The sequence below is a fragment of the Curcuma longa genome, unplaced genomic scaffold (genome assembly GCF_044706935.1).
Source record: "Curcuma longa cultivar G26 ecotype Majalengka, Jawa Barat unplaced genomic scaffold, ITB_CL_G26_1.1 contig_21812, whole genome shotgun sequence".
NCBI classification, from domain to species: domain Eukaryota; kingdom Viridiplantae; phylum Streptophyta; class Magnoliopsida; order Zingiberales; family Zingiberaceae; genus Curcuma; species Curcuma longa.
Window position 1 is genome coordinate 1 of NW_027431743.1, and position 24,406 is coordinate 24,406.

Genomic DNA, 24,406 nt, shown 5'->3' on the forward strand with positions numbered 1-24,406 from the left:
GATGATAATTAGATCGACATCATTTGATTTTATTTTGATGCATTGAATTGCTTTCAATATATATACTTGATTGTTGAAGTCTAAATCTACTCATCATTTTTAATGATGAAAATGTTTTACTTTTACCACTTAGGGTAAGCAAGTACAACATATGAGCATAGGTTTTTCGTACATCCTTTACTATGTCAGGAAAGAAAGGAGTGAGAAAAGGGCAATGTTAGGAAAAGAAAGAAATTAGAAAAGACTACTGCTTGTTTGCGTTGTTATTTCGCGTAAAGCTTAAGCTCTTTTATTTAGAGGGAGAACTAACAACAAAATAATCATAATAAGCACATCTCTATAATAAAAGATGAAATTCACCACTCCTACGATTTCATACAGTCAATTCCATGACCATATGTGAAAAGATAAATTGAAAAATTGTAATTGATCAATACAGAAAGAACATTACCTCGATTTCGTTAAGATTCAATCCTTATATATTGTAACAAGTCTATAATGCAATAACCAACTCAACCATACTCCAGAAACATAATGAGCACATCTCACATTCAAAGTAAGTCGTATTTAATCGTTTGATTGTTATCGAGGGGTCTAAAGAGTCTTTTGTTTTGGATGGTTCATCTATTTTGTATATGCCATCGTTGTATTGGTTTGATTTGAATTGAACTTCATTTAATCAGATATTGAATTTGTATCCTTTGTTTTTAGGTTCGATGCAACTTTTAGCAGTTAGAACTTCAATTAATTATCTTAATAGGAATTTGATATACGGATATCTATCTCCACAAATCTTTTTTTCTCGATCCCAAGGTGTAAATAGTCTACAAAAATTATAGAGTAAAAACAATATAAGCTTCTTGTTTTTTTTATTTGTTTGTTGAGTTCGGCTTTTTGATCGATTATAAGACCTTTGTGTTAATAAACTTTTTAATCACTACATTCACAAGTACAAGAACTTGTGTGTCTTATTGAGTTGGTTAGTGTGGAACAGATTTGCTAAAGTGGACAAATGTCTAATCTCGACGAAGCCGAGGCAAAGATCGAATCTCGATAAAACCGAGACAATGCTCTCCTCCGTAATGACCAACTGCAGCTTCCCGATTTATCTCCTCATAGATGGTCATAAAATCGATCATGTGAGACTACTAGGATGAGAGATTCCACTTTTATTGAAGTGTGTCTCCTTTGAGACCAAGTGTATCAGTTTGTGTTATTCTCTATCCATTTTGATGATTTTAATCCTACGTAGCAATTTTGAATAAAACTGATCTAAGGTATAAGTGTCTAAAATTCACAATTAAGTACTTTATTGAGCCCTTACAACCCATTGCCTCTGCCCATGCTTTCAATGTCCAAAATTTTGCATCTGAGATATCTATAATATTTTTTGACAAAACTATTCTACGTTGTAACAGGTTTATCCAAAATTCCTACAGTTTGTCATTTTGCCCTAGGGCCATATAAAAATATTCAAACTGTTACCACTTCTACACTAGTCCATTTTCACAAGAAATCACACATCTAGTTCTTTGAAACTGAGTACTCTTCAACAAAAGATAAAATTCATCATCCCAGCCGTCCTATACGATCGATTTCACGACCATCTATGAGGAGATAAATCAAGAAGCTGCAATTAACCACGACGGAGAAGGGCATTGTCTCGGCTTCGTCGAGATTCAACCCTTATCCACTTCAATAATTCTGTTCCATCGTAAACAACTCAACTATGCCCCGGGGACTTGAGACTGAGCGCTCAGTTTGGGTCATCCTCTATCTATTTTGATGATAAATGTCTATTCTCCCCTAGTACCATGTAGCAATTTTTTAATGACCATCCTTGTTGTCCTATTTCTTAGGGACTCAATTTCTATTGAAATCCTATCTTAAATTGAGAGTCTTGCTCGTCCACTAGGCAAGGCAATCAGAAGCACATAATAGAATATATTGTGCAAAAGATAATTCTAAAAAATTTGGCCTTAATGTGCATTGATAAGAAGATGAACTATTGTGTGGCGTGTAGAAAAGGAAGATTATGATTTAGATATCGAGGAGGATGATTTTCACTATGAACCAATGGACGAGGAAGAAGAGATGATGAAGATGGCTACTGGAACACTATAGAATTCTATGTATTTGATGTTGATGATGAAAGTTTTGATCTAAATGGCTCACTCCACAAAATGACAAGTCGGGCGATATAACTAAGGGAACTTTCAGATGGAGGTGTGCATCGAAGACGAAGATAGTAATAGAACATCATCAAAAGTTAGGCCAAGAAACCCAACCATACATGAATAGTTTTGCTAATTTCTCATCCTTTATGATGATGTCTTTCTGATAGACATTCATTATTATTTATTATGTATAATTGTTGCATGTGAAGAACAACTAATGACACACATAACATATGAGCATGGAAACCTATGAACATTGAACTAGCGATAGCTATAATCTATACCCCAATAAATCTACAATATGGATTCTTTTGCAAATGCATATTTGGAATTCCGTATTAAAACATGAGTGAATAGTGTATTGTATACCCCAACCACTATACTTGAAGATGAGTTTGAGTCATCATCATCATCAATTTTTTTTCCCGACCAATGTGACTTATTAAACCGATTAGGTTGATCCAACCTACCGGTCCATTAAGATGAGTCAGGTAAAAACCATTAACAAAAAGTATTTTACATAAAACAAACAAACCCAAACTACTATTTTTCTTTTCTTTTTCTTGTGTTGCCACATGACATCCAGCCTAACCCATCTCCTAAAAGAACTGCCTAAAAGGGCCATTTATAGTAGAAACGCCTAGGTGTATGTGGTTTGCTTCCTAGACCACTTTTTAAATCCTGACTAGTTTGATCGCAAGCAAGCGTCCACAAATCATGAACAAAATTGTCAAAGAAACTCAGATAATTCTAAATTTAGCTAAACAAGGCCTTCATAGTACAAAACAAGCAAAAATGAGAGAAAAATAGCATTGTTAAGGATTAGGGTAAACTTAAACAGAATTTTACCATGTTCATTAGTATTTAATAGGGAAAAGTTACAGTCAAGTTCTTGACATCTACTGAAATCGATCTTTATATATTTGATATTGGAGAAATTGTACCTGAAGGTCAAAAGTCCACTGCTGAGTATCACAGTTGAGTCCTTTGATTGTTGGAAAGTATTTGACGCTTTTAGTTCCCCATTGATCAACCCTGCTTGATTGTAAAATTCTGCAAGCAGAAAACTAGTGCAGTTCAACAAGTTCAACACATAAAATTGTTTCTGATAACCAGTAAAGTAAGAAGTCCCACTTCGCTGTTTAATTCTTTTGGTTGTTTGCTACCATAATGACAAGTTTTGTTTTTCAACTGACAGATGCAACAAATCCATCCTGCAGCACAGAAAGGACAAGAGGAATGCTGGTTTATCTATGAAACAAATTCACAGCATTACTGAAGTCACAAATAACACTGATCTATTTTCGTCATAAGCTACACAGATTTAATGAATCTCAAGCATTTTGAACAGGCAGAAATTAATAAGGAATACAAGATCATTCATAAGGTACAATCACTTTAATCTTTCATCTATATGCTTTTAGGGGAATCTTTCATCTAGATGCACTCTAGCATTCATATTTACAGCCTCCAAAATGCATGTGAGATCATCTACAAGACCATGGTCATGCCAATATAACAACTACATTCTGTTCATGTTGAGCATCAAAGGAAGGAATTATTCTGTCAAAAAAAGTACTGTCAGGTTCTCATACCAAAATTTGCCATCCCTGATGCAAGTGTTATGACCTAATGCAATCAAGAGCAAATGATTGGGCTAAACCAAAATACTTGACCATGTTGAAAAAAGTCAGTGATTGGTTTTACTAAGTTTCACTGGCAAATAAGAAGTAAACCACTTAGAATGATACACGGAAATTTTAAAAAAGGTGACTACAAAATATATACAGGAGACTCCTAAAGAACTTTGCTAACTAACAGGAGTTCTATACTCCTTAACTATTCTACAACAAGTGTGTGAGTGCTAATATAAGCAACACCTTTGTTCCCTCTAACAAAGGTCCTAAGGCTGCCCACAAACGTTTTCATTTTTTTCTCAAATTCACAATTTTAGACAGTTGCTACTGCCAGAGCTACCAACGTTACAAGGCATATCTTGAACTAGCAGTTTTATATTTTGTGATCCAATATTCTCCAGTACATCAATGCATTCCTGAAAATCAGCATCATTCTCCAACAAAACCCACTCTTTCTCATCATCCATGTATTTTAGCTGGAAAGTCCCTCCCGGCAATTTGAATCTCTTTCCGACTTCCTCAAACAAGTAGTAGCTACCAATAGATGGAAAGTACTTGAATCTGACAGTGTCTTCCTTGTAAGTAGCCTTCACTGTAACAAATGGCAAAGTTTTGGAGATTGATATCCCACTCTTTCTGAAGCAGGGGTGACGTAATGCACTATCACTAGAAGAGTCCGTCATGCTGGAAGAAGAAGGATTGCTGTTTTCTAGGTTCCCACCATCTGCTTCAGCATTCATTTGATTTTTATTAAGTATAGCTGAACTTGAGCTTCCTGAAACAAACTGACCTTCAAATTTCACCAAACTTGAGACACCATTGCTCCCTGGGCACCCTATTTCTTTTGGAAAATATGAACAGTCAGATATATCTCTAGGATATGATGCCCATTCAACTGATGCGTGAATTTTAGCATTCGGCACCAGACCAGCATCAGCACAAGTCCAATCCAAGCCTCTGCTCTCATTTGAAAAATGGCCAATTTCATCAGTACTGCATTTTAACTGGGCTGTACTATCTCTCTGGTGTCCAACAAGAGAAGATCTATCTGGCTCCATTTTGTCAGAGTGTTGATTCTCAATATGGTGAAAAGAAGAGGCTGACACAAGATCTTTTTCTTTTGACTCTAAGGTTAAGGATGCTGGTTTTTCTGCAGAGGAGACTGATGCAACAAGGCACCCAGCAGAAGGATCAAATTTTATTGCTCCCTCCACTCCTTGTACAGAATTTATTACATTTTGGATTTTTTGCAATGAACGGTTGAGCTTTTTTATCTTGCGAGATGGCCATCTTGAAATTCCATGTCGTCTGCATATCCTTTTAAGCGTCGTAGGACAAACTGCAACATTATCAAAACCTTTTAAAGAGTATGTAGTTGAAATGAAGGCTTCTTACTATAAGCTATTATCTTTAAATTGAAAATGTAGCAAGCATCAACTTAGATTAGATCAGCCCATATCATAAGAAGAAGTACTACTTTGTATGCTACAAAGCTTTAGCTAAGAAATTCACATTTTTGTATGATAAATAAAGGCTAATGTATAAAAACAGGTACAGATGTAATGCTCACCACCAATACTCTTTGCAGCATCCTTGAGACTTCCAGAAAAGTACCGCTGAAGAAGACTAAAACTAATATGCCTCTCAGCTGTATTGCATTTTTTCTCCACTTGTTTGGCTGAGCTATATTTTAACTGGAACAAGTTGAAACACGCAAGAATTAAATTCACATATAGCTTTCCAGGACTGAACTCCAATTCCCATTCTTATACAAAGTCAACGGGCAAGCTTATATTCTTGTCTTTGTTGACCAGTAAAACCAAAGAAACTGAACATTTCAAAACCAATAATAAGCTATATTAAAGCAAGAGCATGGTGTTACATTTTCTTCTCCATTATTTGCAGAATATTGGAGTTTGTAGACTTCTCATTCTTTTTCAAAGATCTCCATAGTTTATCTAGTGAGAAAGTTCATAACTTGACTACTAAGCAGAATTAATCTCATAAATAGTTAGCTGTTATGAATGATAGATATGCAGCACTGTTAAAACGCTAATTATATATCAATTCTAATAAATCTAGGGATTTTCATAAAACTTAGCTTAACCATGAAAGTCACATTTTCAGATATCTACCAATAGAGTCCAGGTTTTAACTCTTCCAATTTTGACAAATTGTTCTCAACATATAAATCAACAGATAAGCAAGTCCTTATTTGATAAACTGTTGGCGAAAAGTTGAAGAAATAGAATTCTTGCACCAAGCCTTCACCAACCCAAAAACATTCGAATGAGAAAAGATAGCTAAGTTGGAACAAATCCACAAGAATAGGTACATGCTAGTGGAGTGAGGGGAAAGAGTATCAAGAAGAAAAAACAGAAAAAAGCCACCATATCTTTGTATGACCATTGATATTTTTGTTAATCCTTTAGCCAAAAAGAACCTCCCCATAGGTGGGAGCATAATGAGTAAAATAGGTGACTGATTCCCTGGATTGACAAGAACCAAGTAAGCAATCGCTTGTATATCTTGATATCTTAAGCATTATAGACGCAGGCCAACGATCAGTCCAATGATTGTGTTCTCTAACCGTTCTTTTTTTTGTCTTTGGCTACCTATGGTAGTCTGATAGTGTCATATTTTCAAGTTGTATTTTGTCCCAACTATTTGAGATCAACTACATAAATCATATTCCTCCATTGAAGTCTCATATAGTATCAATTACGTTAATCGATTTGCCTATCAGATTTAAGGCTAAAGCTCTAATAATTTAAAATCTATTCATCCACACCTGTTATAAATACCTATTTATGCTCCTCAACCTGGCAAAGCAATCAGTGTGCGTGAATTTCCTATCCTTGCAAATTCCATAGGAGGGCCTATTTTTGGCATAACATCTCAAAAGTGTTGGCATTGTCAACCCCAGCTAATCCCTAGTTCTTCACGAGACCAAATCATACAGCAGATAACTACTTGAAAATAACTACAATCAAATGAACAGAGGAATAAGATCAGATTTCAATCTGACTTTGGCTCAAAATTACAGATATAGAAGATATAATAAATACATAAATGGAAGTTGCAAACATCAGGTTGGTCATCAACAACAAGACACTAAAAATAATAAAGAGGATGAAGACATTGGAGAAGTATATGAATAACATATATGCAACGAAACCCCCATCTAAGTACCTTTTGTGGTTAAACTTATTTTTGTGGAAGGTTGCAAAAGAGATTTTAAGAGAATAGATATGTGATGGATTCTTGTCTATGCAAGTATATTAGCACCAACCTGCATGCATAATCGGGCTACCTGATTAAACTTACCTTCAAACCTAAGGAGAAGATGACAGCCCAAATATATATTTGTTATACAAGTATAAATAAAATCCAACAGCCACCTAATGGCTTGATTCTTGAATAGCCCATCTGATAGAAGTGTACTAGCTCTATTTTTATTCATTATGTATATGTTAAGACTTGATTTTTTTTAAGAAGTGTACTACCTCTATTTTTATTCACTATGTATACGTTAAGATTAATTAGAAAATTTATTTAGGTTTAGTCATAGATGGAAATGACACATTTGTTGTTGCAACAATGATTTCTCCTGATTAGGTATACCTATAATGTCTTGATGGTTTGACAATATGATTTAAATTAGTTGCTTGTATTCCATTGCCTATGAAATGTGCAAATTGAAATGTCATTGTTCAGGCTGTGATTTGGAGATTAAGGTAATCAAGATTGGATAATGGACTTCTGAATAATCGACTTTTTGGATCGAATGTGGAGTTGCGAGGAACTTCAAACTCGTGAATGCTCATCAAGCTTAAAAATAAAACCTCAAAACCCTAGGGTTTGATTGTTGTAAGATTAGTTTTCTTTTAGATAAATGATTGCAATGATATGATTTAGCTTCTAAATAAAATTTGTTAGGGTACTTCATTTTCATTCTATGCTTTAAAAGATGTTAAGGGCTGTCTTTAGGGTCAACCCTAAACTTATGGATGGTGACCAACTGTGACAAACTTTAGGTCCATCTTCATTTGAAGGTGAGTAAACCAAATTTAAATGTTGCTCGACTAAGGTCCTATTCAGGAATTTTGGGTCAACCAAAAATAAATTGTGTGGGGAATCATAATTTTGTAACCATATATAAGTTGAAAATATTCCATAAATTTTAGAATATCATAGTGTAACTAGTTTTTTTTTAGAAAAGTCTGATTACTAATTTTAGATAAGTCTCTTTAGAAAAGTTTGTTAAATTTTTTGAGATTTTTATTAGAAAGACTATTATTTTATGAAGAATAAGTCATTTTAACAATCTATGAAAAGGTGTTAGGATCCTATGTACGAGACAAGTTTTTAATTAATATAATTTCCAATTTTCAACAGGGTATATGAGCCAAATTCGATGATTTGGTTCTAGTTCTAGTATTAGTTATCCTTTAATTCACATTCATCCTCAAGCTTCAACATCGTCCTCATCCACAAATCATTTGCACTTCCATATTTGGTTTGGTTCCCTCTCACCTTATTCTTTCCTAATAAATAAGAAGTTAATTCATTCCTTTTCTTTCTTTCATATGCTATAATTTATTCATATTCAATTCTCTCTTTATCTTTGTATCCTCTTATCTTATTTTCATTTGCTCTAGTCCTTCTACTTGCTTATATCTTTCTATTATCATTCCCTTGTCTTATTTGACTTTCTTTTCCTTTCTAATGTCACCTCTTAACCCTATTATACTTCTAATTAGTGTGTAAAAAACAAAAAAGGTAACAAATACAAAAAATGGCTAAAATTTCATCTCCATCCTCGACTTGAGAAATAACTCAGCTACACAAATCTCTTCCTTACCAATGAACGTGATATATTTTCTATCCATCAAGATTAGCAATAATAACTTTGCTTTGGGAAATGCAGTTTCTCTTATTGCTTCATGTTCCTGATAACTTCTTTTAATTTTTTATTCCCTTCTTTATGTTTTTGATCTTCTTTATCTCGGTCTTTTTATTGTTATTTTACTTCTTTAACTCATCTTTGTTTTTGATTTTTCCTATTATTAGTGTTTATTTTTATACTCTTTCTCTCCCCACAACTTTCATGTTTTAAAATTTGTTTTCTTGTATTCTTCTCAATTATAAGTTTTATCCTTTTCCTCTTCTTCTATACTAATTTTTTTCTTTTCCTTGTGACACTTTCAATCAAAACCCTAATCCAATAATCTCATAACTCACATTCTTTTCTCTTTTCCTTCTCTCCTTATCACCACATATTATTTCCTCTAATGCATCTTCTGCACTCTATTGTCTCTTTATAGTATTCCTTTTACTAGCCTTCACTTTATTGTCATCTTTTTATTATTCTTTTTGTTAGCCTTCATAGCTGGACTTTTCCTTTTTGCTTGGCCTTTATTGCCAATTTATTCTTTTGCCAACTTTTACAGATGGATTTTTATTTTGTTTACTCGACCTTCATTTCCAATTTTTTCTTTTACCAACCTTTGTAACTGGATTTTTTTCCTTTTATTCAGCTTTCATTGCCGATTTTTTCTTTTACCATCCTTTATAGATGGATTTTTCCCTTTTACTTGGCCTTCATTGCTTTTTTTTTTTCTTTTACTAGCCTTCGTAATTGGATTTTTCCCTTTTACACCACCTTCATTGTTGATTTCTTTTTTTAATAGCCTTTATAGGTTACAGATTGCATGTTGTGACTAGGAAATCTAGCATGGTGGGAACAATTTCATAAGTGTGCCATAAAACGAACTTTATTTTCTCTCTTCTAAATTAGGACAGTGTACTCGTTTGTAGAAAATATAAGTCCACAAGTTCTATAGAGGGTTCTACAACAACAGCGATGAGTTCCAAAAGGATTTTTTGAAGTAACTTTTAATTGTGTTAAACTGATGTTATCAAGATCATCCTCAACCTCTCACTTTTATGTGGTGCCTGTGCTAGTCAAAGTATTAAATGTCAAATCAAGATTATTAGTAGCAACAGTTCGAATGTTGTTACTCCATAGTCCTTATTCTGTAGTATATACTTTAGGTTTCCAGAACTACAACAGGTCATGTTAGAAATCATGAGGTCAGAAGGCCAATCAAGTTCAAAAGAGGTTGGCTCATGAAGGCCTCAAGTATTTGACATGATGAATCAAGGAAAGTAGCTGACACATCTGCAACTCGAAATATAGAATTTATAATTAAAGCATCACACTAAAAAATAAGATTGATGAGGCACCTCTTCATGATAAGCATTATCATGCTGTTCATCAGATGATATTTCCTTAGTTAACGAAACAACTTTTCCGCTGGTTGATTTTGGAACTATGTCCACTGGTCGAGAGCACTTCATCGAGAAATCAGTTGATAAGCAACATACTGGTTCTCCTACAACTCCAGTAATATCTGCTTCTGCTTTTTCAGCATCAGAAACAGTCCTCAAGCTTCTACAAAGTATCTTCATGTTACTTGAGAGGTTATTTAAAAGGAGTTGTTGCTCTTTGGAATCCGTACAATCTATTGGCAGAAAGAACTCTAGTATGTAATCATTGTCTCCAGTATATATGCTCCTCAGTCTGATTGCAACTGCAGCATGAAGGTTGAACTTACGAGCATGGTGTACAAGTGGATATTCATGAATGTCATACTCCTTTACATCAGGGGAGAAGAATGGATGATTTGATTGAAGAGCCTTCCCAGCAATGCCTTGTCCATTCTCAAGGCTATGTTCAGCACATGCATGAAGAAAACCTTGCATTCTTGTATTGTTAACATAGCAAGATGATTCATGGATGCAAAGGATGGGCCTTTTTGGAGTTGAATTTGTCTCCCCAAGCTTATATTTCCTGAAGTCGCATAAATGGCCACCATCAGGTCCTATAGGAATCCATGTAAGTGCTAGAGGTAACATGTATGCATGACATATATATCTCAATACATCAAGTATCTCTGAAAATGCAGATATCTGGCTCTTTGTGAGGATCTACCAAATAGAAGAAATAATTCTTAAATGTCATTTAGAGGCTTCATTCCATCTCCAAGAAAATCAATCACAAATTAACACAACTACCTGCTGGGGAGCCTGCCCTTTAGTGGACCTCAAGTTCACTGCCTGCGGAAGCAACAAGAAAGCCACCTTGAGATACTAAAAGCTATCTAAGCTGCCAAGAGGTTCATCAAAACCAACTAAATTAAGACAGGTATATTTCTCAAACATGATATGTGGTTACGACTATAGTAGAATACTAAAAGACAGCAGTTTAAGTTAACTCTGCTTTCAGCAAGGAACTGAAGAGATACATATACATTACTGTTATGTACCATAAGCCAGTGGCAATCCAAGAGAGAGAAAACTAATTAAGTGAATGTCCTTTACACTATTCACCACCATATATTTGCAAAATATGTTACATATGTGTTCATGTGAAGATATTCGATGTCATGGAAGCACTAACCTGCAGAGCTTTGGAAACTGTTTCTATCTCTGTATCGAAGTTGGATTTTTCACTAGTTGTAACAAGCTCAAGAACTGCATGACATGAACCTACATCAGTGTCAAAAACTGGAACAGCAAGAGAACCACATACCTTGTGATTGACTGCATAGTCCACCCTCAAGTACTCAATGTTTTTATAATAGATGACATTCGAGGTCCACTCTGGCCTTCCAGATATATATACACGACCAGGAAGCCCAGTGAACAAACCAGGGGCTTCCTTAGGTGAGAAGGTAAAATGCCTTGAAACTTCCCGGTAGCCAGCAAGACAGTGGTCTAGGAGGAAGGGCTGCTGGGAAGTACTTAACACATATTGATCACCCTGTTTAATGGGCATCCAGACCTGGGCAAGAATTCCACCACGCATTGATTGCCTAAGCAAGGATAGAGCCTTAAGCATTCTTTCTCCAAGAGACATCCCTTGGAGAGATGGAGGAACCGTAAGCATCACTTCGTTGGCGATGGAATCAACAGCAGAATAACTAGCACTCCTACTACTACTAACTTCCTTTCTGAGACGATCTGATGAAGATCCCTGTCTCGAATTAAAAGATATTTTATCCCTGCAGTGATCATAAGCATCACCAGATTTGCTATTAACTCCAAGAACGGATTGAATAGAAACCCTTGGCGATGACAAGGAAGTCCATAAACCAGATTCTTGATTAGCAGCTGGAAAGCTTAAAGTCGATACGAATTGATCCACAATAGAGGAACTATAACCATCAAAATTCATGAGGCCGGAGAGTCCAATTGGGTCATCAAGAATTGGGCTCCCATCCTCTTCATAATCAGTTGGCGGTAAGTCCTCCATAACAGTTTACTTGGAGATTCTACGAAATCGATTATCCTTTTCAGTTCTTGCACGACAATGCACTTATGCTATAAACTGTTCCCACAAATGGAGCTTTAATAATGCATACGCAATCCAAAGAGGGGAAGAATACAAAGGGCATTAGATTTACACTCGAGAAACAACCTACCCAAAGTGGGCAAATCCGAGGTGCAGAAACGCCGCGATCACATCCTCCTTCGCACGACCGATCCAAGATTCATTTTCGAACGGAAAAACAAAACTTCCGCTGCAAAATAGGATCGTCGATTCAGCAAAAGGACTACTCCGATCGCTAAAGCAGATCGAGAACGAACCCTAATCGAAGAAAAGAAGAAGGATCGGTGACAAGGGTAGACTGCCGCACGTCGACCGCCTCAATCAGCACTGCAAGACGCGCAGTTTGATTCCCCTACCCTACTCGAGTGGTCGACGCTTTCCGAAGGCAATTTAAGCCGTCGCGGAGAGAGAGAGGGAAGGCGGCGGAGCAAGGACTTAAGCGGCGATGGCGATTAAGCAAGAAGATTGTACTTGCTAAAACGTCAAAAGCAGCCCAAGAACGGCGGCGGTTGTTTTGAAGAACGCGTACCTTCATTTTCTACCCCGGTGAGCTCCTCCACTTAATTTGATTTTTTTTTTTTTTTTTGCCAAAGACGTTCTTATCTTCTTATAAAATAATATAATTATTCTTTATTATTATTCTTTATTATTATTTTATTTATATTTTTCATAATTGATAGTATATGTTATAGTAATTATATTTTCATAACTATTACATCATAAAAAATAAATTTTAAAAAAATTAAAATTATTCAAAATCTTCCTTTAAATGATATTTTTTTAATTTAAAACTGAATGATTATTATAGACTTTACCTCATAATTAATTGTAAATCTTTAAAAAAAAATCGATTTGATATATTATATATCCTGTGAGTTAATCCAAATTAAAAATTATAATCTTTAATGTTTATCTGCATGTGATGATCTTTTCTCACTTCCTAAATTCTACACATATTATAGTAGCTATTGTTTCGTAACTGTTACAATATAGATTCAGTCTGCTTAACTAACATTTACGTTGTAATAGCTACGAAATCATATCTATAAAATCATAGCGACTACAACTATGTAACAACTATAATTTTGTAACTATTATAACACGTTCCCTGTTTAATATATGTGTGAGAAGCAATAGTATACCGGAGGATAATTGTGTCATCGTCTTGACTGGCTTCGCCATTGACGAGAATGAGTTCTGAAAGTAAAGAGTTTCTAAACATGAAATCTAAGAGGCATGAAGCCTCTTGACATGAAGGTGGACTCTATAAGAAAGAGTTTAAATGAATATGTATATTGAAAACAAATAAGATCGGACTTAGGAATAGACTAGGTCTTAGAAGTGATTAAAGTTAGAGAATCAATTAATTGAAAAGGGTTATCAATCTATTGGTATGTTAATCAACTAAAGAGTTGACTCATAATCAAACATAAATTAATAGAATATATTCTATTAATGATCGATTAGCGATTAGCGACTAGCGACGGAAACGTTCTGTCGCTTTATTTTCGATCGCTGACGTCAGCTTAGCGACGGAAATATATTTCCGTTGCTAATTAGTAACGGAATTATTTATTCCGTTGCTAATATTTGCGATGGAAAAAATATTCCCGTCGTAAATATTTAACGACGGAAAAATATTTCCGTCGTAAATATTAGTGACGGAATAAATAATTCCGTCGCTAATTAGCGACGGAAATATTTATTCCGTCGCTAAATCCAAAAATGGGCACGTGGAAATTGGAAGGCAAATAGTGACGGAAATTTTTATTCCATCGCTAAATTGTTAAAAAAATTTTAAAAAATTCATTTATTAGCGACGGAATTATAAATTCCGTTGCTAATAATTTATTATTTTTTAATATTTTTTTTCTTTTTCAAAATTCCCTGTTTACATATCAATCAATGGTAAACCAACAATGGTATAACATAACAATAATATACTGATAAACCAAAAATGGTAAAGAACAACACTAATACAATATCTGAATACAACACACATGTCAAAATATCTGATACACTCCAATACAATTTTAATACAATAACATAAATACAAATATCTGCATACACTGATACTATATCAAATGTCAAAATGCAATAACATATTAGAATTATATCTAAATGAGCCCAGCCAAAATAAAAGATCATACAAAAAGACAATAAGATAGGTTAGTAATAACTTAATTATAACAACGTATTTGAAAAAAGCATGCTTACAAGTAATAACTTTAAAAAAAATAAAAGTAACACTACAAAAATAATAGGATTTTGCGACGAATTTTGCGACGAAAAATCTTAATTTTTTCGTCGCAAAATCATTTTGCGACGAATTTGGCGACAAAAACTTTTTCGTTGCAAATAGCCTGTCGCAACTAGTGGCGACAAAAATTTTATAATTCGTCGCAAAATTAGCGACAAATATAAAGTTCGTCGCAAAATTCATCGCAAAATATAGCAACGAAATAGTAAATTCGTTCCAAAAATTAGCGACAAAAGAATATTTCGTCGCAAAATTGGCGACGAAAAAAAATTTGTCGCTAACTTTCGGAATACCATACGAAAATAGTGATGGCCAAATTTGCGATGAAAAATCAGTTTTCGTCGCCAATTTACGACGAAAAAAGAGGTTTCGTCGCCAATTGGCGACGAAAAGTCATGTTTCGTCGCAGATTTGCGACGAAAACTGATTTTTCGTCGCCAAACTGCGACGAAAAAACAAATTTCGTCGCAAATTGGCGACGAAAATTGATTTTTCGTCGCAAATCCGACTGGCAGATTATTTTCTCACAACTTTGGTGACGAAATCATGTATTCGTCGCCGATTTGCGACGAATCAAGTGGATTCGTCGCAAATTGGCGACGAATTAACTTGATTCGTCGCAAATCGGCGACGAATACATGATTTCGTCGCCAAATTTACGATATAACAGTAAAATTTCGATATGTTGGCGACGAAATCTCGATTCGTCGCAAATCTCGTCGCAAAATAAAAAAAAATTAACAGATTCGATCTGTTTCTTCGAAATATGAAACCTGTTTACAATATACTATCACCAACCAACCACATCACAAACACACAAGCAAATATATCAATTTCACATCACAAGCACATCACAAACCACATCACAAACCAACATCCAAATCCATAATAACATCCAAGTCCATAATAACATCAATCCAAATCCATAATAACATCCAAATCCATAACATCCAAGTGCATCAAATTACCATAACATCCAAATCCATAATACAATACATATATCAAAAGTATCTGAATGACCAGAAAAGAAAGCATTACCGTCCATGGTATCAACCTCGGGTAATACTTTCAGCATCACTGATTTCTTCTTCATTAAAATTTCTTTTTCTACATAAGAAAACAAAAATATTAGAAAATTATTTATTACAAATACAGTATAATATGTAAAAATTTACCTTTTGGCCATCCTTGGTTTCATCAACCCTGTTCAAAATAAAAAAATAATATTAATTAGTAAAAAAAAGAGTTGCAAATACAAAAAAGTAAAAGCAATATTAAATGTGAGAAAAATTAAAATGATACACAACTAGGCTATCAAGAAGAGTCGTCTTCACCGTCGTCACCGTCATCATCATCATCGGGAACCTGAGGAAGCTGACTTGGAGCGGAGCCTAACTGAAAATGCTGCATAATCAACTGCTGCTGTCTGCGCATTTCACTCATTTCTTCATTCTGTTGTCTGCGCATTTCTCTCATTTCTTCATCCCTTTGAATAATTATTCCTTTTAAATGAGAGACTTCTTCAGTTAGGCTATCTATTTGTGCCCTCATTGCTGGTTGGGTGGAAGAAGAAGAAGAGGTGGCAGCAACTCGATGAGTTCTGCTAAGAGAACTCATTCCCAATATCCTCCCCCCTTCGATCCTCCAGTCACATCCAACCAGATACTCAGGTCATTTCCAACGGAGGGCTCAGATCCATCAGCATTTTCACTAGCACTTGAACTCCTCTGTGCTAGCTCGGCCTCATCATATTTTTCCTGTATTGAAATATAAATACATTTAATAAGTTAAACAACATACATAACTATTAAAATTCATATAAGTGAAATAATTAAAATTTAAACCTTCATAGCTCTAGCTCTGTCCCCGCTCCAAGTCTTATCTTTTTTTTTGAAAAGTACGGGTAAAGGTTTCAATAAATAGTGGCTCCTTCCCCATCTCCTTAGTCTAAAATTAAAAAACATTGTTAGAAATAAAGAAATAAGTGAAATTACATTAATAACATAATGTATAGAAAAATTTACCAATCTACGCGTGTGTTCCTCGATGTTGATGGAGCCTCCCGCATATGTAGCAGATGAGTCACCAGAATTAAATGATTGATTTGTCTTGTTCTGGTGACTTCGTTGTTTGCTTTCGTCAGTTTCCCAAACACCTTTGATCCTCGTCCAATTCTCATCAGTGATGCACGGTGGTTTCTTGTTTCTGTCCTTGGCATGATGTAGAGTATGACGAATATGATCCCCACATTTTTTTAAAAAAATTCGCTTTATTTCCACTTCATGTGATGGATCCCAAGTAAATGCTCGCTGAAATACAAAAAATTAAATACTTAGATATATTAAATTTTATATGATATATTAATTAAATTAATAAAAAATATACCTTAAATTCAGTCCACCATAAATCCTTGGTGGGTCCTGGAGTGCTAGTGTAAGTCATTGAGGCCCCTCCCCAATGATTGTTAACAATTCGATTAATTTGGCGAATAATTGTTACTGAATTTTTGAAACTATAAAAAAATTCAAACAAACATTATTAGTAATAAAAAAAATAAAATCTAAATATAAAAAATAATCTGCATATACTTACGAATCGCCATGAGGGACTATAACCTCCCGATGTTGGTCAGTAGCGGACTGTACCGGAGAAGGGTGGGGAGACTGTACGAGCGACGGCTGTGGTGGCGAAGGTGAAGGTCCTGTAGCAATGGGCGGTGAAGGTGCATGTGAAGGTCCTGCAGCAGTAGGTGAAGTAGCCTGTCCAGGTGATGGTGCAGACTGGCCAGCAGGACTACTGCGTCTATGTCCACCTCTGCGAAACTGTGAAACAAAATTGTTATGAGATCAAATAATAAATAATGATTACATTAAGAATAATATGGAAATACTTACCATCTGTGCTAGGTATGAGGTCAGTAGATGTCAAACAGCTAGAAAATGTAAATAATATGACCTGTAATTAAGAACATATCAGAAAAATTACAGTGCATCAATAGTGTATAAACAAGTAACCAAGTTATATAAATATGGCGAATAAAACTAAATAACTCATAAAATTATCCTTACCATTATATCTCGGCACGGGTTAAGATTTTAAACCTTGGAAGGAGTTCCTTATAGGTCAACTTGGCCTATTGTAGGCTTGGGTTTAAAATCATTTGGGTTGGTCAGGTACAACTTAACATCTTGTCTGTTGTGATTGGAGAAATAGGTGTTTTCTCTTTCATAATATGTAATGACCAAGGATCACATGAGTGATGCTCATAGGTAGAACATTGCACTATATTTTATTGGTATATTGGCCTATCTCAATAGGGATCAAACACCTTTATATTACTAAAGGAAGTTTACTTTACTTTGCCACCTTGTAGGAATTTGGGTGGAGTTTAGGTGCGACCTAGGTTTTGGAGAGGGTTTGTGTTGAAACTACATCCACACAATTCCCATTGTTGATGACAATTTTGAAAAGCGTGGTTCCGCAAATGGTTAAGTATAAAACATGTTTGTGCTTTTCCACGTATCATGTCATGGGTGTGCCAAACCTTATAGTCTCTCCCTCAGAACCTCTTCATTAATATCTAAGGTTTAGTAGTACGCTACTTCATCCTTAGGGTTTGGATGCTTTGTGATCCTTGCCACCATAGTTGTTGCATTGTATGCCAAAATTAGGTTCTCAAGATGTCTAGTGGCTCGTGTATTGACTTTTGATTATCAAATGATAATTCTAGGGCAAGTTGAGTTTGTTGATAGCAATAATACCTTACAAGGAGGTGTGTTATTAGCCTAGGAGCTAGGTAGTCAGAAGGTGGTGATTTCAAGAATTGTTTGATTTCTATGTCCTTTTTGCATGTCTCTTCAATTAAGGTTGGGGCAAATAATTTGACATGTATTTCTAAGTTCAGTGAAAAAGTGGATTAAGGTCTTTCTAGTTTGGGATTATAACAAATGTGCATCGAACTTACTTTGTACTTTATAACGCTTAGGGATGATTGCTTTTAGGTTGATTCACTCTGTGATATGCATGGCTCCTATATAGACATAGTCTTGGACACATTACTAGTATTTGTTTGGCCAAACCAATTCTTGAGCTTTGTGAATTGGGCTTATTCAGTTTGGATCATATTGTATTACTCAAAATAGGTCTTAGTTTAGCAACCCAATCTAGGATACATTAGGGTCTTGCCAACCATCAAAGCTAGGGGCCTCAAGTTTAACTAGTCAAGTAGTGTCACACTTGTCTCTAAGTGTAGTAGGTTAGGTATGAGTATTAGAAAAATGACCATTTGCTTGTAAGTTGGAAAAGTGATCATGATGCATATGAAGTCTAGGTTACACTCGTAGGGCTATGTGAGGCATGTATGGTCCAGTGGCTCAATACACTTTCCTTTGTTAACTTGGCAAATATGCTTGCAAATACTCTTTAAACCATTTAAGATCTACTTTAGATCTAAGGTCCTAAGCTTGTCTTCCATTTGCTTACACTTACCATTTAGCTCTGTGATCAGTTATTGTGTCATGACTGTTGTGGAGATTTAACAACTAATGAAAATTATACAATTGATATAGTAAATTAAAAAAAAGTAGAAAACATAGAAAATAAGGATTTTCTTGCTTTATTTAATAAACAAGCATAGAGAACAATAAATGCATGGGAATTAACTAAGCCATTTAAATTACACATAAGAAATTTCAATGAAGGAACAGAATTATTGAATTGATGTGAGCCTCTTTGTTGTGGCTGTTTCACTACGTGGCCCTCTAAAAAATTGGTTTAAGTGGGTGTGTAAGTGTAAAGGGCTGGGGATTCAAAGAGCTACTGTTTCTAAAAAAATCCCCAAATTTACAAGGTTAAATTGCAAAATTCTTAGACTAATTTATGAATTCCAAAACTTGCTAGCCTAAATTGCAAAATCTTAAATTAGGTAAAAACAAATTGTGGTGATAAGGGAGGAAGTTGGTGTTGGTGCAAGGAGCACCAGATGATCGAACCTGAGTTTAGATATCGCAAAGGGTTCAAGTTAAATCTGTGAAGTGGACTAATGAGCTGAACTAAGTGTATAGGTAACACAGCAAAGTCCTAGTTGAGGTTAGGCAAAGGAAGACCTGATTTGAAGGATTGGATAAGGAAGTTCTGGTCAGGGGGATTGGGCAAAGAAGTCCTGATCAGGAGGACTGAGTAGGAAGTCTTGGTAAATCAAAGCTTTAGGCGGGAAAATCTAGGCGAGTTTGGAGGATTGGACGTCTAGCAGTGGAAGTCCTGGGGGCCGAAGATCAAGGCTGAGCAAAAGTCCAATGAGTTTGGAGGACCGGATTGGCAAAAGGTAAACTTTCCCGAGTGGAGTGAGTGAGGATGCGTTCTTGAGAAGGGGAACAGTATGCGTCGGTCTGACCTAGGATTTATTGGTAACTTAAAGTCAAGACCAGACAGTTTATCAAAACTGTCAATTCTTGCTTATATTTTTGTTCCGGACTAACTTGTGATGCAGGAAAGGAGGGACTAAAACTTTGAGTTTTAGACGTCCTTATCTGGATCTAGGCGATCGGACGGTCTAAGTGCTTGGAAGGGATCCAATTGCTTGGACATCAGTTGATCGGGCCAGCGAGACAGATGAGGTGGCAGAGTCTTAGTGGTCGGGACACTTCAGCCTCCAGGCGCTTGGAAAAGTTCCAGACGCCCGAATCGGGATAAGGCGTTGGAGTCAAAGTTGATCCGATAACCTCTACGTCAGCATTTAGGTGCCCGGAAGGGATATAGGCGTTTGGAAGATGCCGAGTCAGTGTCGGAAGCGAATTGACGGGGTGACGTGGAGGCGCTCGAAAGGACTTATAGGCGCTCGAATCGACCTTTATAAGTAGCTGCAAGGGGAAGCCCTAAACATCAATTCATACGCTACTATGATGACTACTTGTACGCGAATAGTCAATCCAGTACGTCGTCGTAACGTCGAGGAGCTGTATCGACTTCTGCACTACAATTCTATTTTTGTAGTCGGTAATCTTTCCATTTTCCCTTGTGTACTTAACCTTTTAGAATGGTAAAGGTTTATCGTTTCCAATCCATTTTTGTAAAGCGAAAACTCCTCGTAAGAGGGGGACTTTTATAGTGGATTGCCCGTCGGAAATGATCAAGGATCGTGGGCCTTAAAGTAGTAGCTTGTGACTGTGAACTACGTAAATAAAAGTGTATCATTCTCTTATTTCCACTGTACTTATTATTTTCGCACTCTGATTTACGCAAGATTTTCCGGACGAGTGAAAAAACGACAAACCGCTATTTACCCCCTCTAGCACTCTAACTCGATCCTACAATTGGAATCAGAGCAAGAGGTACTCGAATTTAGTGCAACAACTAATTGAGCTAATTTATTTTTTCGCTGTATTTTTTCAGTTTTTTATTTTTTCTTACACTGCTAATTTAAGATCAAGTCTTGGTATATTTTTTCTTTGTCTATTTTTGTACAAGTTAAATAACTCATCAAGAAGGCTACAATATTGTCAGACCCCCGCTATTTTCCGGAGAAGATTTCATCTACTGAACGGGGAGGATGGAGTATCATCTCAAGACACATGTGGAGAAGTGGATTGTGATCCAGACTGGGTTCACACTACCAATAGACGATGACGACATCTCACAGCCTTGCGAGAAGTGGGGCGCCGCTACAAAGCAAAGATCGAGACTGATGCTCAGGTGACCCAGACACTCCAATGCGATCTCGCAAAAGAAGAGCTCAATTGGGTTAGTCCCTTTATAAGTGCTAAAGATTTATGGGATAAGCTCATTGAGTCGCATGAGGGAACCTCAGACACAAAAGTAAGTATGACCTTCTCCTGAACAAACTCTACAACATTAAAATGTTGGAAGGTGAATCCACGAATGGGCTACACGCACAGATTCAGGACTTACTCAATGAACTCCACGCCATAGAGCAACCCGTAGAGAATCGAGATATAATCAGGCACACGTTGAAAGCGTTCCCTAGGAACACCTTACGGGCATCAATGGTTGATGCATATAAGGTCTCTAATGACCTTTCTAAGATTAAATTAGATAAATTGTTTTCTGAGTTTGAACTGCACGAATAACTTAACGCCAATCCAGTTGAGAAAGGAATTGTTCTTTTTGTAGGACAAACCAAGGACTGGAAGACAAGACGACGGATCCGAACACTCATCAAGTTCTGAAAGAAACGATGAGGTTGCTATCGACTAGTTAACCTATCTCAGAAGATGTTCAAGAAGAGATGTGGAATCAGAAAATCTGAGATGAAGAAGGTGATCCAGAAAGCTAGATCCAACAAAACCCCAAATAACAAGGCTAAAGTCACCTATTATGGCTATAACGAAAAAGGGCATTTCAAGGCCGAATGCCCTAATCAAAAGGAGCGCAAAATTAAGAAGAAGACATTAAAGATCACCTGGGATGAGTCCTCCTCAAAGACTCAGAGGAGGAAGTAAAAATGATCTTCCTAACTCTCCCAGCAAGAGAGGAAATTGATGAGACTGTGACTGAACCAGACACAGAATTAGAAGCTGAGTCGGAATCAAGTCATGGATTCGTAACAATGTAAGTAATATTTTAATAGAAAATTGTATGTTATAATATACTGTTTGTCTAAGAAATTGACAAAGTTCAGTGTCCAGGTTAACTCTCCAAAAGGAGGTAATACTCAAGGAAAAAATTAACCTCAATTTGTTAACTGAAAAGGTTCAGGCTGGAGTTTCAACTCAAGTTCAACTTGAGGAAGAAAATTCTAGATTGAAAATTCAAGTTGACGATCTGAAAAGATTATTGAAAAAGTTTACTTTAGCCTCCAAGTATCTTAATATAATGCTTCGAACTCAAAGGGCTGTGTATAATCGATATGAACTTAGACACAAAGTCAGACATAGATCTTATTTGTCTCTAGTAAATCGAACCAAGAAATCCCGAGTCCAAGTATATGTTCTTAAGTCCAGCTTGATTAATCAAGTAAGACTGAATCAATACTGGGTTCCCAAGGATCAGATACACTATCTGATCAAACTCAACAGGGGTCATGATTCAGGGGATTCAAAACTATTCTAGTTAGATAAGACTTGTTTGATTTCATTTTTTTGTCTTTCTCTTCTTATTTTTGAACTTAGATTAAATCTAGGTTAGTTAAGGGCATAAACTTGATTAATACTTGCTCAACCTAGTATCAGAGTGGGGTGAAATGATAGTACGCTAGGGAAACTCAGTTTAGGTAGTCTAGTGGGATAAGGAGTACCCTATTTGGTTTATCTAACTAAGTGGAATTAACTGAAGCTATCTCACTAAACCCAAGACTAGTTATACCAAAGTTCTTTTCCTAGATTAATTAAGTGTATAATTTTTTGAATTAATTTTGTCTTATAAGGTAGTCGTTGTTCTGATATCCAAAAAGGTCCTGTACCTCGCCATTATCTCGAAGTTAAATCTTCAAATATATACTTAATTAGTCAACGGTTAAATTTGAATCAAACTTTTAATTACGTTTTAGAAAATCACATTTCAATTAATTAAGATAAAAATTGAAAAATCATTTCACAAAATTCATAGAATAACTGTTTGATAATCTAGAATACTTAAAATTTAACTTAATTTATTAATACTTAAAATTTTAACTTAATTAATTAATACTTAAGATTTAACTTAATCTGTTAACCCTTAACTTAATTAATTAAACCTTAAAATTAAACTTAATTAATTAATCCTTAAAATTAAGCTTAATTTAGTAATTCTTAAAATTTAAAAATTAATTTTAACTTTAACTAAATTAATTTTAACCTTAACTAAATTAAGTTTTACCTTAACTAATTAATTCTAAACTTAACTAAATTAATTCTAAACTTAAACTAAATTAATTTTAAACTTAAACTAAATTAATTTGAACTTAAACAAAATTAATTAAAACTTAACTAATTAATTAAACCTTAATTAATTAATGAAAAACTTAGAAACCTTAATAACCCAACTTGTAAGCCCGACCCAATGAAATTCGGGCGCCCGGATATAAATCCAAGTGCCCCAAACTTTCCTGAATACCGCCCACAATTTCGGGCAGATGCCCTCGATTTTAGGAATCTATGTGCTTGGAAAAAATCCAGGCGTCCCGATTAAAATCCAGACACCCGAATCATCTCTATATAGGAAACCAAACCCTAGTCAAGCTTTTTAGGTCATCAAATCTCTAGTTCTTGATCCGATATGCCTAGGTAAGCCTCTAAACGATCCCTAAGTTCATGTAAGTCATTTTCTTTAGTTAAATCCTTAATTTATGTATTAAGATTAAGAGGAAGATCACTGAGGCTGGGACTTTTAGTACCCAGCACAGATCTTCTATTTCTCTCCGAGGAGCATAAGATTAGATTTGCACTATTGTCATTTGTACCCTTGCATTCTATATATTTATATAGGATATTTTTCTTACATTCATGTATACCTTCCATGGAGGTCGTAGAACATTATGATCTAGAGAGACTAGTTTATTGTACTAGCTCAGTTAACACAGGTATGTGTGTTGAGCTGTACAATAATCTAATTCAGATCGACAATCTGATCTACTCCACCCGAATTGGAGGTAGAGATTTGATCCTATCTCCTACTGTTATTAGAGAGCACTTATGACTTAGATATTTATCATGTCCATTTTTATGCTACCCCTCTAGGGATGAACCTTTTGGTGATCCCTACTCACACATTACATTAGATGTCATGCATTCATACTTTTTTGGAGAGGAGCGGATCCCTATAGTGACTCAGTTTCCATCAGTCAGACTTAGAGCATAGGACTATATTCTCTACAGAGCTCTAGTGACTTGTATTCTACCCCTGACTACCATGGATGCCGTGATGATGCAACCATCCTATACATTTCTTTTATATGTACTACATTATAGATTAGACATAAATATTAGTTTGTATATTTCTC

General features: G+C 35.4%; 1 protein-coding gene and 1 pseudogene across 4 annotated transcripts; both read right to left on the bottom strand.

Annotated features, from left to right (window-relative positions):
* Positions 1-3,857: 3,857 nt before the first annotated feature.
* LOC141817767 (protein NLP2-like) lies at positions 3,858-12,736 on the bottom strand. 4 transcript variants are annotated; one of them, XM_074705396.1, is made up of 6 exons: positions 12,470-12,736; positions 11,280-12,402; positions 10,895-10,936; positions 10,064-10,807; positions 5,385-5,508; positions 3,858-5,153 (listed from the first exon to the last, which is right to left on the bottom strand). In XM_074705396.1, exons 2-6 carry the CDS (start codon positions 12,132-12,134, stop codon positions 4,120-4,122), a joined length of 2,799 nt encoding a protein of 932 aa, XP_074561497.1. In that variant the 5' UTR covers positions 12,135-12,402; positions 12,470-12,736; the 3' UTR covers positions 3,858-4,119. The 4 variants fall into 4 exon arrangements, with proteins under 4 accessions (XP_074561497.1, XP_074561499.1, XP_074561498.1 ...); XM_074705398.1 differs by having other exon boundaries at positions 11,280-12,153; positions 12,304-12,736; XM_074705397.1 differs by having other exon boundaries at positions 11,280-12,209; positions 12,304-12,736.
* Positions 12,737-15,786: 3,050 nt separating this feature from the next.
* LOC141817766 (uncharacterized) lies at positions 15,787-17,294 on the bottom strand (annotated as a pseudogene).
* Positions 17,295-24,406: the final 7,112 nt, after the last annotated feature.

Bases quoted from the DNA above. Each gene is read 5' to 3' on its own strand.
- LOC141817767 (XM_074705396.1), bottom strand. From the start codon at position 12,134: ATGGAGGACTTACCGCCAACTGATTATGAAGAGGATGGGAGCCCAATT. The intron at 5,509-10,063 runs GTGCCTCATCAA...AACTTGTTCCAG, and splicing joins ATAATGCTTATCATGAAGAG to TTAAAATATAGCTCAGCCAA. The intron at 5,154-5,384 runs GTGAGCATTACA...ATAATGTTGCAG, and splicing joins TGCTGCAAAGAGTATTGGTG to TTTGTCCTACGACGCTTAAA.